Raw genomic sequence first — 15,801 nt, 5'->3', positions numbered from 1 at the left:
CTTCATGCTAAAAACTCTCAATAAACTAGGTATTGATGGGACATATCTCAAAATAATAAGAGCTATTTATGACAAACCCACAGCCAATATCATACTGAATGGGCAAAAACTGGAAGCATTCCCTTTGGAAACTGGCACAAGACAAGGATGCCCTCTCTCACCACTCCTACTCAACATAGTGTTGAAAGTTCTGACCAGGACAATCAGGCAACATAAAGAAATAAAGGGTATTCAATTAGGAAATGAGTAAGTCAAATTGTCCCTGTTTGCAGATGACAGGATTGTATATTTAGAAAACTCCATCATCTCAGCTCCAAATCTCCTTAAGCTGATGAGCAACTTCAGCAAAGTCTCAGGATACAAAATCAATGTGCAGAAATCACAAGCATTCCTATACACCATTAACAGAGAGCCAAATCATGAGTAAACTCCCATTCACAATTGCTACAAAGAGAATAAAATACCTTGGAATCCAACTTACAAGGGATGTGAAGGACCTCTTCAAGGACAAGTACAAACCACTGCTCAATGAAATAAAAGAGGACACAAACAAATGGAAAAGCATTCCATGCTCATGGATAGGAAGAATCAGTATCGTGAAAATGGCCATACTGGCCAAAGTAATTTAGATTCAATGCCATCCCATCAAGCTACCAATGACTTTTTTCACAGAATTGGAAAAAACTGCTTTAAAGTTCATATGGAACCAAAAAAGAGCTCACATTGCCAAGACAATCCTAAGCAAAAAGAACAAAGCTGGAGGCATCACGCCACCTGACTTCAAACTATACTACAAGGCTACAGCAACCAAAACAGCTTTTGGTACTGGTACCAAAACAGAAATATAGACCAATGGAACAGAACAGAGCCCTCAGAAATAACACCACATATCTACAACCATCTGATCTTTGACAAACCTGACAAAAACAAGAAATGGGGAAAGGACTCCCTATTTAATAAATGGTGCTGGGAAAATAGGCTAGCCATAGGGAGAAAGCTGAAACTGGATCACTTCCTTACCTATGTATCAAACCTGCAAGTTACGTACATGTACCCCAAAACTTAAAGTATAATTTAAGAAAAAAAAGACAGACATATGAAAAAGTAACAAATTAAAAAAAAAGAAAACAATAATCACTACTATAGTGAGTTTCCTCTTTTCCCTTTTATGTACTATAATTTATTTTTCCTAAATTAATGATGGCATATTTTATGCAAAAACGTTTTATCATTCCTTACACAAATAAAATATCACTTAAATTACTTACATACTTAAAGTTCATATTTTGGCCGGGCACGGTGGCTCACACTTGTAATCCCAACACTTTGGGAGGCCAGAGCAGGCAGATCATGAGGTCAGGAGATCGAGACCATCCTGGCTAACATGGTGAAACCCCGTCTCTACTAAAAATACAAAAAAATTAGCCGGGCGTGGTGGGCGCCTGTAGTCACAGCTACTTGGGAGGCTGAGGCAGGAGAATGGTGTGAACCCAGAAGGCAGAGCTTGCAGTGAGCCGAGATTGTGCCGCTGCACTCCAGACTGGAGGACACAGCGAGACTCCATCTCAAGAAAAGAAAAAAAAAAGAACGCCAGCATTTCCAGGAAATCAGGGGAGGTCTCCTTTTTGCCATAGGAACTTTGGCTCCGCACCTGACCCATAACGCCAAGGAAGAGCACAGCCAATTTGCAAAGCCAGATGGAAGAAACTCAGTGGCCTGTCATTACGTACTGTCGCTTTGATGGTTTTTCACAGGATGTAGTGCTCCTCGTCCCTCTCTCCTGCGATCTTAATATTTTGTCTCCACTGAATTACCATTGATTATTTCACTCAGTCTACCATTATAATCACCTGTGCCTACAACTCTGCATTGTCATTACTATTTCCAGAAAATATAAGAGTCCTAATATAATAAAAACAAAATAGTCCCACTTTTGAATAATGACTATATATGCAACTTCAGCATTTCACCTGTATGAAGTCTCAGACTTAATACATTCTTACAGTCACATGAAAAAGCATGCCTTTTTTTTTTTTTTTTTTTTTTTTTTTTTTTTTTTTTAAAGACAGAGTCTCATTCTGTCACCCAGGCTGGAGTGCAATGGCACAATCTTGGCTCACTGCAACCTCCTCCTCGTGGGTTCAAGCGATTCTCCTGCCTCAGCCTCCTGAGTAGCTGGGACTATAGGCGTGTGCCACGATGCCAGGCTAATTTTTGGATTTTTATAGTATAGCCAGGGTTTCACCATGTTAGCCCTGTCTCTTATACACATCTAGATGTGTATAAGAGACAGAGGTTGAGGTGGGAGGATCACTTGAGGTCAGGAGTTCGAGACCAGCCTGGCCAACATGGTGAAACCCCAACTCTACTAAAAATACAAAAATTAGCCAGGCCTGGTGGCCCCTGCCTGTAATCCCACTTACTTGGGAAACTGAGGCAGGAGAATCACTTGAATCTGGGAGGCAGAGGCTGCAGTAAGCTGAGACTACATCACTGCACCCCAGCCTGGGTGACACAGCAAGACTCCATCTCAAAAATAATAATAATAATAATGATAAATTAATGATTATACCAACCCCTTAAAAATTTTAATGAATATCACTTAGTCCTTCATAAGTGAAAAATAGATTAGTCATCAGATTTCAAATGCAGGTTTCACTATCTGAAAAACAACAAAACTAAGAAACTAGAAAATACAAATAATCCTTATCAGATAAATATCATCATTAGATTTTAAAAGGAAAGTATAAAATAAAGCAACACTATATGAAACCTAGTGTTTTCTCTTCAATATACTAAATCTTCGTTTTAGGCTAGCAATCTTTATCATTCCTACTTTCCACAAGATAATTTTTACATGTAATTCCTTGGATTCAAAACTCTTTATACCACATGCAGTGTAGATCAACTGGCTACTTAACAAAATTTGCAGTTGCTAGATGGCCCATAATCAGAGTGGCAACTTCAAACTGCCAGTCACCTTCCAATGGGTAAGGTCTAGGATTTGTGTTGACTACACATTGTCGAGACCCAGGTTTAGGGCATATGGAATGTGAGTGGTGGACTGGTTTGTGGGTTTGAGGGTCTGTGTGGGAGACTACAAATTCTTCTTTGTGCAAAGTGTAGGACTGCAACACTGAACATGGACTTAGTCTATGTCTGGCCTCCCTACTCCCTCTTCAGCTGAAGCTGGAGAGAATGGGCATTTTGTAAATGTTATGGCATATGCCAATATAATATAATGACATTAAATGAAAACAATAACAAATAAAACATGTTGTGGGCTGTGGGTACATCTGAGTTCTACTATAACCTGGCTGCTGACTTTCTCTGAGACTTTGAACAATTCATGTTGCAGGAAGTCAGGGACCCCGAATGGAGGAACCAGCTGGAGCCGTGGCAGAGGAACATAAATTATTAAGATTTCATTTTAATATGGACATTTATCGGTTCCCAAATTAATACTTTTATGATTTCTTATGCCTGTCTTACTTTAATTTCTTAATCCTGTTATCTTCATAAGCTGAGGATGTACGTCACCTCAGGACCACTATAATTGTGTTAACTGTACAAATTGATTGTAAAACGTGTGTTTGAAAAATATGAAATCAGTGCACCTTGAAAAAGAACAGAATAACAGTGATTTTCAGGGAACAAGGGAAGACAACCATAAGGTCTGACTGCCTGCAGGGTCAGGCAAAATAGAGCCGTATTTTTCTTCTTGCAGAGAGCCTATAAACAGACGTGCAAGTAGGGAAGATATCGCTAAATTCTTTTCCTAGCAAGGAATATTAATAATTAATACCCTGGGGAAGGAATGCATTCCTAGCGGGAGGTCTATAAACGGCCAATCTGGGAGTGTCTGTCTTATGCGGTTGAGATAAGGACTGAAATACACCCTGGTCTCCTGCAGTACCCTCATGCTTACTAGGATTGGAAAACTCCACCCTGGCAAATTTGGGGTCAGACCAGTTCTCTGCTCTCGAATCCTGTTTTCTGCTGTTTAAGATGTTTATCAAGACAACGCATGCACCACTGAACATAGACCCTTATCAGTAATTCTGCTTTTGCCCATTGCCTTGTGATCTTTGTTCTCCTTTTTGCCCTTTGAAGCATGTGATCTTTGTGACCTACTCCCTGTTCTTACACACCCTCCCCTTTTGAAATACTTAACAAAATTTGCTGGCTTTGAGGCTCAGGTGGGCATTACAGTGCTACCGATATGTGATGTCACCCCCAGAGGCCCAGCTGTAAAATTCCTCTCTTTGTACTCTTTCTCTTTATTTCTCAGCCGGCCGACACTTATGGAAAATAGAAAGAACCTACATTGAAATATTGGGGGTGAGTTCCCCCAATAAATTCACTTATCCTGTGCCTCAGTTTCATTTAAAATGAAGAAAATAAGGGCTGGGCACAATAGCCTATGCCTCTAATTCCAGCACTTTGAGAGGCTGAGGCAGGAGGACTGCTTGAGGCTAGTAGCCCGAGATCAGTCTGGGCAACATAGCAAGGCCCTATCTCTACAAGAGTTTTTATATTTTTTGTTTGTTTGTTTGTTTTATTAGCCAGATGAGGTAATACATGCCTGTGGTCCTAGCTACTTGGGGACCTGAGGCAGGAGGATCACTTGAGCTTAAGTTATAGTGAGCTATTATTGTGCCACTGCATTCCAGCCTGGGCCACAGAGCAAGACTTTCTCTTGATCAATCAATCAAATAAGACAGTCCTGCCTCATCTCACTGACTATTGTAATAGAAGTGAGATAATATATGAATAAAGCACTTAAAGCCTTAAAGTTATAAAGAGTTTTTTTTAATGCAAAAAAACTATTATAAATATTTATAGCATTCTGGTACTACACTGTCAATGGACACAAATGATCCAAGGTTCATATAGTTTCTTACAGATGAAACACTCATAGCAGTTTGCTCACTAATAAGAATAAAACAGTCTGATCCAAGTAGAACAGTTTTAGTTTTTATTAAATGCCCAGAACACTGTAAATATTTAGTAATTGGTAAAGGAAGGTAAGTATATTTTAACTCTTAATTCCAAATAAAGACAATGCAATAAATTTAAAATGTAGATATGTTTGTAAAGAGAATATTTCACAAAACTATAGATACCAACCTATTTTTTATGAATATGGCAGGATAAAACTAGTATTTCTCTCTTCCATTTGAAAAATATTCCAAAAGCAACACAAGGAATGAAAAACAGTAACCCCATTTTGGGCAAAACTAGGAGACAAACCACAAAACGAGTAGAAAGGCTGCCAAAAGCAATGGAGATGAAGTAGGAATATATGGTGTAGGCAGCATAGAGAGAACGCTCCAGTTGCAAATGGCAGAAAAAACAAAGTCTACTTCTTGAAGTTGATGGGTACACTTTAAGGTATAAACTCCTTGTTTATATCAAAGTGCACAGGTTGACAGCTAGAGCTTTCCTGTATGTGGTTTGGTTCCAGGAAGCAGAAAGAACAATGCTAAGTAAGGAATCACACTAACTATATTTGCAGAGAGAAGTCCATCTCTGTGGCTATATGAGACAAAAGACTTTGTATAATGAAATTCCCCAAAGCTGTCTATCTCCATTGGCTGAGACAAAATAAAAGATAAATAGAATTTTAAAAATCTACAGTCAAAACAGAACTTTCACAAGAAAACTGTTGATATGGAGCTGATGAAAATCATGATGAATACTCCACCATTAATTAATGAAGTTATGCAATCAACTCTAATTTGAAATTTTTAAAAATATATAATTATAAAATTGTGTTGACTAGAACAATAATGAAGAAACTCGTATAATCAATCACTTACCTCTGATTCATATTTTATTTTTCCTTCGTCTAAAATACGTGCATACTCTTCCTTCTGGTGTTCAAATTCTGACTTGAGAAATGTATGTTCATAGCGAAGCTTATTATATGCAGCTCTATACTTTTCCACCTCCTAAATTAAAGGGAGAATGCAATTTATCATAGATTTATAAACAAAATGTGTACTCACTCCAATAATCACTTTTACAAATATAATTTTAAATTACATTATAATGACAGCCACTCTAAAAGTAAAAAATAAATTTAACAGAAATACAAATGAATTTGGAAAAGTCCTCATAACAAGTATCCTACATATAGAATTAGTACATTCCTGAAAAGATACCCAAAAAGTAAATTACCATTCAATTAATCTTATTTCTTCACTGGTTCTCATTATAATAAAAGTGTATAGTATGAGGAAAGTGTTAATCTCTGGACTTAAACAACATGTAAGAATGCAGCACACCTTTCAAAAGATAGATTTTTTAAATGTATAATTTAGTATAAGTAAAACAAATTCAAGAGAGATAAAAGGTTATTGTAATATTTAGTACAGCATCTTAACATCTAATTAAATATTACAATGATAGTTCAACACACCAACCTGAAGAATACATGCAGCATCATCTCTACTGACTGACCAGGAACACATGCAATTCCTTGGAGTGCTCTCATCCTGCTTCCTAACACTACTCTATGAAAGCTGCTGGCATTCTGAATACCCAACGAGAAACTCAGGCAACAGAGCAGAAAGATACAGGAGACGCTAACAAGAAATTCGATTGAACAAAGAAAGCATGTCTCCTAAAACACCCAGCTCACCAAAAATCTTTAGTTCAAAGAATTCTAAGCCAGTTTATAAACCAAGAAAATGGGTTTCATGATTTTACTACAGATACACTTTGCTTTGATTTAAAAAAAAAAAAAAAAAAGCTTGTATTGAACTTAATCACTTATCTTGGGTCAAATTTTGTTTATTTACAAAAATTAAATCTACTCCCCAACCATAATGGCTTGCCACTAGGTGTGTATTAGAAAGATCATATTATCAAGCCAGTAAGCCATTATAAAAGACGATTCTACACTGTTTTGGGTAATGACCACATCACTAGACTACAGCTCTCCAAAGGGGCCCATTTTGAAGGAGACAATAATCATTTGTATGTATAAGGCCAGCTATATTTGTTAAATAAGGTAACATATATAAAATGTCTAGCAAGTATCTAATATACTTATTATCTGCAGTCTTATCCTGTCCCCTTTATTAAGCATTTAATCATACTACACCAACACTTCACCAAAGGAGACTAGTCTCAGCCTGAAGTAAAACTGTAACAGATTTTTACTTTTATGAAGTGGCATGAAACTCATTCTCTCTTTCAACAAATATTAATTGAGCACCTACTGTATACCAAAATCTGTTCTAGGAACTTGGAATATAACAATGAACAAAACAGGTAAAGGTTCCTCCTCTCATGCAACTTCCATTCTAGAGGTGGTAAAACAGAAAATAAACACAATAAATAAGTAAATTATATAGCACAGTAGAAGGTATGCATACCAGAAAGAAAATGAAAAACAGAGCAAGGTAAGGAGGTCTAAAGGTCTAAGCAGGAATGGGAAAGGCAGGTTGCAATATTAAATAGGTAGACGGGAGCAGTCAAAGTAGGCCCCACTGAGAAAGTGACATTTTAGCAAAGACTTACAAGAGATGAAGTTAGCCACGACATATCTGGAGGGAGAGTATTCAAGGCAGAAGAGATGTGCCAATTTGGCTGGGCATGGTGGCTCATGCCTGTAATCCCAACACTTTGGGAGGCCAAGGCTGGTGGATCACTTGAGATCAGGAGTTCGAAACTAGCCTGGCCAATATGGTGAAACCCCGTTTCTACTAAAAATTCAAAAATTAGCCAGGCATGGTGACAAGTGGCTGTAATCCCAGCTATTTGGGAGGCTGAAGCAAGAGAATCGCTTGAACCTGAGAGGTGGAGGTTGAAGTGAGTCGAAATCACACCACTGTACTACAGCTGGGCAACAGAGCCAGACTCTATCTCAAAAAAAGATAGTTTTTTTTAATTAAAACTAAAAATAAAATTAAAGAAATGCACCAATTCTGGAGTGTCAAAGAAACATCAGTAGGCCAATGTGGAAAAAGGAAAGGAGATAAGAGAGGTAATGGGAGTCCAATCCTGTGAAGCCTTAGAGGCCACTGTAATGACTGAGTAAATGGGGGAACTATTGCAGGGTTTTGGAGTAGGGGAATGATGCTTTTCATCGAGACTCTTATCCCATGAGGATAAATGCACAGTAAACAACGTAAGTTACTTACTTCATCTAGATTCCGAAAACGTTCTCTCATTGGAGTTTCTAATTCTTGTTGTATTTGGGCTCTTAGCAATTCCAATTTTTGTGGAGTTAATATCTAATATGTAGAGAAATGCAAACAATATAAAATCACATTAAAATCAAGAATTCTCCATATTTCAAAGACTCTCTCCTAATTATGAAAATGGAATTCATGAAAGTTTTCACAATATAGTTATTTTTATAGTCATCACTATACAAATAGAATCATCATTTGAAATAATACTTTAAGAATCTCAATTTCAGGCTCTTGGAGATGTCAAAAATTCCATTAACATGAAGTAAAGACAGTTACTGATTATTATTGCTATTGTTAGGAATAACTATGTTGGTAGCTAAGACTATCATGTTGTATACAATGGCTAATAGTCTAGTTATTTTCCAAAGTAGGCAAAATAAAGGTGTAACAATTTGTTATACCAAAGAGAACCTTTCAGACTTATTTTCAATTAGAAAAGGCTCATTTGTACTCTCACACTGTACCTAATTTAGGCTTTTCCTTGTCACACTCTTTTATAGAACTCATATTTTAATAAGCAATTAAATATTTATGTAAGCCTCATATGGAAAGACACAGTCTTTATTCACCATTGTATTCCCAATACCTCCCACGAATGTCTGGCACATAGGAACCACTCAACTACACTATTTCACGAATGAATGAGGAACAGATGCCAGCTGTAAAAAAAAAAAAAAAAAGTCTAAAGTTTGTATTTATATTAATGATAATGTTCAGTTTCTTTTTTTATGAACAGTCCAAATACTATGTTCAAAATATTACATTCTACTGAATGGAGAGCATACTATATATAAAGCATTGTACAATGCACTGTAACCTACATACTATCCTGTTCTAAGCACCTTATATGCATTCATTGATTTAATTCCTAGAACAATCCCACAGTATAGCTACACTGAGGCATACAAGGTATCTAAATAACTTTATAAAGATCACAAAAACGCATGTGAAGCACATATCTCCCCATAAAAACTTCAAACTCTAGTGTTAAAAATAACTCATACACACAAATAACTATAAAAGTAGGCAATACAGCCTTACCAGACAGGTAAAAAAGAGAAAACACATTTAGGATAGAAGGCATGATGCATCAAAGGAATGGGAAAACTAAAGCTTATACAGAACCCTTATATAGAAAGCTTACAGAACCCAAACTCAAGCCAGGTAACATTTTAATTTGCCTGGGTGTCAGAGACTGTATGGGAGAAAAGCAATTCTCAAAGGTGAGTTAAAGCCATTTTGAATGGGACCACATTAAGTACTACAGAAAATTTAAAATTGTGGGTCCCTATATTCACACTGGTAGAAATCTCTAAACACTGTAACATTTCCAAATGCCACCTTGGAGGGCTGTACCCTGGCTGGAAACAAAAGGAAAAGAGGTTGCAGCCAAAGAGTGAAAGGTTCCTGAATACCAGGTTTAGACTCTTATTATTTATTCGGTATTCAATAGTATTTACTTTAAAAATTTATTTTATTTAAAATGAATATATATAATTACATAAATCAAACAAAAGCTTAAAAGGTCTTCTCACTTCAGTAATTCAATTTTCTTCTATTGAAGCAATCATTGTTAATAACTTCTTATGTACCCTTCCTAAAACAATCTCCAGATACACAAGCATACATATCACTTTTGATTTCTATACAAAAAGGATATTGTACATATATTTTTCTGTACCTTATTTATTGAAGGTTTTTAAGCTTAAGAGTGACACTACCGTATCCATATTTTACAAAGAAGCAAGATGAATCAAAAGCTTTAGTGGGAGAGTAGCTGTAGCTGTGGGAAGAAGAGGCAGTAAATGGAGCCAAAGAAACCAGATAGAAAACTCATGTCATAATCTGGTTTACGGTATCAAGTATCCAGTCTGGGTGACAACATCAAGAGTCCAAACTAAGACGAGGTAGCAATTAAAAGGAAGAGATTAATAGGTAAAGGTTACATGGCTCCTGTTTCAAATGATCTAACTTCAAAACTAAGCAAGCAAAACCATGGGAAAACTAAGAAAACCTGAACAAAGATGGGATATTAAAAGGTATTAATGAATAAGTATTTTAAATATGGTAAAGGTATTGTGGTTATGCTTTTAAGAGAGACTGCACTGGTTTGTTATAGAGATATATACTCAATTATTTGTTGAAACAATATGATTTGATTCAAAATAATCCAGAGACATTGAGGAAAAAAGTGGGAGTGGGTGGAACAAAGTAGTAGATAAAACAAGCCTGGCTCAGAGAGAATTACTATTAATGCTAGATGATGAGTACATGGGAATGCATTACATGTTTGAGATTTCCAAAACTGAAAGTTAACTGAAAGTAAAAAGCCTTTCAGCCAAGGTAGAGTAAGAGCCCAGATTCACTCCCTTGCCTGAAACAAACAAAAGAACAGACAAAAATTAAACAGTTTGCAAGACACTAGACATAAGAAAGCAAAAGGCAGATCCCTGAGAGGCACAAAACATAGAAGATGAGCTTTGAGAGTTTTCAGGACCTGGTACAGGAAAGGATACCCATGCAGTTATGATGGACTCCCTGAGTTGAGGAGATGAAACTGAGCATCTAGGGACACTGGGGTGGTTAGATTCCTAAGACAGGGTAGCAGAGAAAAGAGGGCACAGAAGGATAACTATGAAGACCTACAAAAAGTCTTGACTCATTCAGTAGAGTACTGATTAGCACATGTGTGCAAGGAAACTACCTAAGGCTAGGCAAAGAAACACCTGAAAGGAGTAGAAGGATGAATACACAGAGCTCACAAAGACCTAAGAATAGTTTCTGTTCCCCCAAATCAGATTAAAATCCTTCATTTCATAAGGAAAGTGTTATAGCAGTCAGAAGAATCTTGCGTCATTGGTGGGAAATAATTAGCACTACACTAAATACTACTCTGGCTCCCACTTAAAACTTAAAAGCAAGACCTAGAAAGATAAAACTGTTTCCAAATAATTCAACTGTGTCCTAAAATAAAGTTCAAGAACATGTATCAGAATATAAAAATATTGGGAGGTGGAGACTGCAGGGAGCTGAAATCACTCCATTGCACTCCAGCCTGGGGAACAAGAGTGAAACTCCGTCTCAAAAACAAAACAAAAACAACAACAAAACAACAAAACAACTCCAGCATTTTAAAAAGAAAGTTCACAATATCTAACATCCAATAAAAATTTACTAGGCATGCAGAGAAGCATAACAGACAGAGAGAGAGAGAGAGAGACAGAGAGAGAGAGAGAGAGAGAGAGAGAGAGAGAGAGTGTGTGTGTGTGTGTGTGTGTGTGTGTGTGTGTGTGTGTGTGTGTGAGAGCAGCAGGGGGGATAAACTTAAAACAGGCCCAGAAATGATACAGATGTCACTGAAATTTTATTGCACAGTTACTGTAACTGAATTCCGTATGTTCAAAGAACTAGAGAAAAGACTGAACATGTTAGATAGAGATAAGGAAGATATAAAAAGACCAAGGCCGGACAAGGTGGCTCACGCCTGTAATTCCAGCACTTTGGGAAGCCACGGCGGCAGATCACGAGCTCAGGAGATTGAGACCATCCTGGCTAACATGGTGAAACCCTGTCTCTAATAAAAATAAAAAATAAAAAAATTAACCAGTCGTGGTGGCGGGCACGTGTAGTCCTAGCTACTCGGGGGGCTGAGGCAGGAGAATGGCATGAACTCGGGAGGCGGAGCTTGCAGTAAGCAGAGATCACACCACTGCATCCAGCCTGGGCGACACAGAGAGACGCTGTCTCAAAAAAAAAAAAAAAAAGACCAAAATTGAACTTCCAGAGATGAAAATTACACTGCATGGAATTAAAGGCGGGTTAGATATTGCAGAAGAAAAAAATCAATGAAAATCAATGAATCTGAAAACATGGCAAGAGAAACTAACCAAAATGAAGCACAGAGACAAAAAATACTAAAAATAAATTAATAAACAAGATCAGCAAGCTATGGGAGAACTTTAAGTGGTCTAATATTAGAATGTAATTAAGAGTCTCCAAACAAGGTGAAAGAGGAGACAGAAAATATTTTTAGAAGTAATCTCCAAAATTTTCAGTTTGATAAAAACTGTAAACTCATAGACCTATGGAATTCAATAAACCCCAAGCACTACAGATACAAAGAAAACTGCAAAGTATGTCAATCAAATTGCTTAAAACCAGCAATAAAGAGAAGAGCAGCCAAAAAACCAGACAAAGTGCATTACAAAGAACAAAGATAACCTGTGCTCACTACCCTGTAGAGTGATGCAGCTGCACAATATCCATGCAGCTTCTAATATTATATGTTCAATTACATCACAGATGTCTCTTGGAAACAACAGTGCTTTAAATTCTGTAATGGTGTGCACCTCACGATTGGCCTGAGCAATCTAACAGCATACAACAGTTTAGGGGTCTTCTGATCTGAGGTCTCTGACAAAGGATCTCTACCTTTTTCTTAACTCCTAGGAATCTTATTAAAAACAAATAAACCCACGTAATAAATCCTCTCTTCCTCTGTCTCTCCCCATCTCTCCCTCTCTTATCCCCTATATCTCCAAAGCACACATAAACCAAAGACACTGAATTAGAGGATTTCTCCCATCCCATTTTAGGAAAAAACATTCTGTCTTAGACTACCTTTTTTTTTTTTTTGAGAAAGAAAGAGTCTCGCTCTGTCGCCTAGGCTGGGGTGTAGTGGCACGATCTTGGCTCACTGCAAACTCTGCCTCCAGGTTCAAGCAATTCTCATGCCTCACCCTCCCGAGTAGCTGGGAGGACAGGCATGCACCACCACACCCAGCTAATATTTGTATTTTTAATGGAGACAGAGTTTCACCATGTTGGCCAGCCTGGTCTCGAACTCCTGATCTCAGGTGATCCACACACCTCGGCCTCCCAAAGATCTGGGATCACAGCCATGAGCCACCGCGCCCAGCAGTGTCTTAGACTTCTAATGGAATATTGCCACTACTTGTCTCCAAAGAAACGTAAGAATGCTTTACCATACAACAGTCTAGGTGTCATTATCTATTTTAAATCTATAAAAACAAATCTTTAACACTGCAGTACTTCCCATTTAATAATCTAAAAAAGGCCAATATTTTACAAAGAATACTTTAAGAAGGTAAATACTGCTATGTCAAACATTCTTAATAAATTAATGACTGAAACTGAGTATTATATTTTGATCTGAGCTTCCCAACAGTCAAAACAAAATGGGAAACTGTATACTAGGTTATAGTTTTCATTAGCACAAAAAGAGCATATTAATCATTGGTAAAGTAATTTTCATTTAGTTTTATTAGAATATATCAAATGATCCCCATATGTAAAAAGGTTTTGTTAACATGGTACATAGTAACACAATAACAACATGTACTGACCACTTACTAGATCAAAGTACCATACTAATACTTTTTTTTTATGAATTTCTACCATCACAATTCCTTTTCCTGTGATTTTTTTTCCCGCTTCAAATTTTCATTTGTTTTTAGCCTGCTCTAAAATTCTCAGTTATTGCTTGATAAGTAAGAAACAAAATACTACAATCTCTGGGTCCTTGGTGAAAACTGTATTTCTCGCTGAAGAAACTGTACCTTTTTATTGGTTTCAGAAAAAATGAGACCTCTTTTTCATTAGCATTTATCAACAGTACAAGTTTCTTTTCATTTTTATTGTTTTTTTTTTTTTTTTGTTAAGAGTCAGGGTCTCACGCTGTTGCCCAGGGTAAAGTGTTGTCCAGGCTCCAGCTCCCTGAAGCCTCAAACTCCTAGGCTCAAACAAGTCTCCTGTCTCAGCCTCTTTAGTAGCTGGGACTACAGGTGCATGCCACTACATCAGGCTAATTTATTTAACTTTATTTTTTAGAGACAGAGTCTCACTATGTTACCCAGGCTGGTTTTGAACTCCTAGCCTCAAGTGATCCTCCTGCCTCCCAAAGTGCACCATGCTCAGCCTGAACTAATACTTTCCATGCATTGTCTCATTTCATCCTTACAGTCATCCTATGAGCTAGGCACTATTATCATTCCCATTCACTACTGATGCAGAAATGTTCTTTAAATGAATCTCATATCTTTTTCCTATAAAAGTCAAAGAGATGACATTAAATCTTAGAAAAAGCATTTTTGTAGGTAGACTAGATAATGCATGTATATTTTTAAAATAATCTCCTTTCATAAACTTTCATTGAAATATTTCTTGATCTTTGTTGAAATTACTTTTCTAAACTTACAATTCACGTAAATTTCAAGCATCCATTAAATAAATAGCTAAATTGCTTCAAAATATGTGTTCATATGTATAGATGATTGTTTCTTTAGCTTATTTTTGCCAAATAAATATCACACAGAAACTAGATATGTGTATCTTTAAAAAACAGAAGCCTTACTAGATAAAATATATTTGTGAGCAAACATTTGGGAAGTTTTCACTTGGAGGAACATGCAAAGTTATCAACAGGGAGGCTATAGCGTAGATGACTTCATTTTAATAGGAGACGGAAAATGTTTAACATACTTTAATCTATAAATACAATCGGATCACTTTAAAAAGTTCACCAGGTTCTCTAGCACTGAAAGCACTGAAGCAGAGAATGAAGAGTCCTGTATGAAAGACGTCCTAAAAGGGATTCTGCTTTGGACAGTGTATTCGTTTCCTAGGTTGCCATAATAAAATACCAGAAACCACGCAGCTTTAAATAACCGAAGTTTGTTCTTTCACAGTTTTGGAGGCTATTAGTCTGAAATCAGGGTGTGTTGACAGGCCTTCTTCCCGTAAAATCTGCAGGGAAGAATCTTTCCTTGCCTCTTTCTAGGAAGCTTCTGAAGCACTTAAATCTCTGCCTCCACCATCATACAGTGTTCCCCTCAAACCCATCTGTTTCCATCTCTCTTCTCCTCTTTTTTTAAGGACACCAGTAACACTGAGTTAAAGGCCCAGTATACTCCAATATGACCTCATCAACTTAACAAATTATATCTGTAATGACTCTACATCCAAATAAGGTCACATTCTGAGGTACTAGGAGTTAGGACTTCAACATATCCTGGTTGGGGATACAACTTGACCTATAATAGATTCAAAGAAAAAATAGATGATTACCAACTCTAACATGCTGAGGCTCTAGGTATGTTAGAAACAGACAGTGCAATATATGAACAACAATCCCAATTCATTCATTTATTTCAATTTTTCATGTCATTCATTCAACAAATAGGTGTTTACTAGGCATTATCCTAAACACTGAAGACACACTGAAAAAAAGTTCCTGCCTTCATGGAGCCTGAATTCAAATAAACAGGTCATCATTTATGAATATTTACTATGTGGCAAGTATGGTAGTAAAAATGTAGATGTTATCTCATTAGTCCTCACAACTCTTCTTGTTAAGCAGAAACTTTTATCCCCTTTACCACACGAGAAAACTAGGCATAGAGACATAGTTACTTGTTGAAGGTATCATCTTCTGGAAGAATTGACCCTTTTTTTCCATTATAAAATGTCCTTTTTATCTTTAGTGATACTCTTTGTTTGGAAGTCTCTTTTATCTGATATTAATATAGCTACTCCAGCCTTCTGGATGTGCTTTACTTACTTTCTGGATGTGCTT

The 15,801-nt window shown here is 36.9% G+C and overlaps 1 protein-coding gene across 2 annotated transcripts in view; it reads right to left on the bottom strand.

Moving 5' to 3' along the window:
• The window catches only part of CEP83 (centrosomal protein 83kDa), a 105,664-nt gene that overhangs the window by 87,835 nt on the left and 2,028 nt on the right, over positions 1–15,801 (bottom strand). For both annotated transcript variants that reach the window (XM_011993160.1, XM_011993159.1), the window contains exons 3-4: positions 8,154–8,246; positions 5,823–5,954 (exon numbers count right to left, since the gene is read on the bottom strand). In XM_011993160.1, the coding sequence (XP_011848550.1) occupies positions 5,823–5,954; positions 8,154–8,246 (225 nt within the window). The remainder of the gene's footprint in view (positions 1–5,822; positions 5,955–8,153; positions 8,247–15,801) is intronic.

Source organism: Mandrillus leucophaeus, unplaced genomic scaffold (assembly GCF_000951045.1).
Source record: "Mandrillus leucophaeus isolate KB7577 unplaced genomic scaffold, Mleu.le_1.0 Scaffold427, whole genome shotgun sequence".
NCBI classification, from domain to species: domain Eukaryota; kingdom Metazoa; phylum Chordata; class Mammalia; order Primates; family Cercopithecidae; genus Mandrillus; species Mandrillus leucophaeus.
Note: the sequence above shows the minus strand (reverse complement) of the source record. Positions and strands in the feature narration are given on the sequence as shown.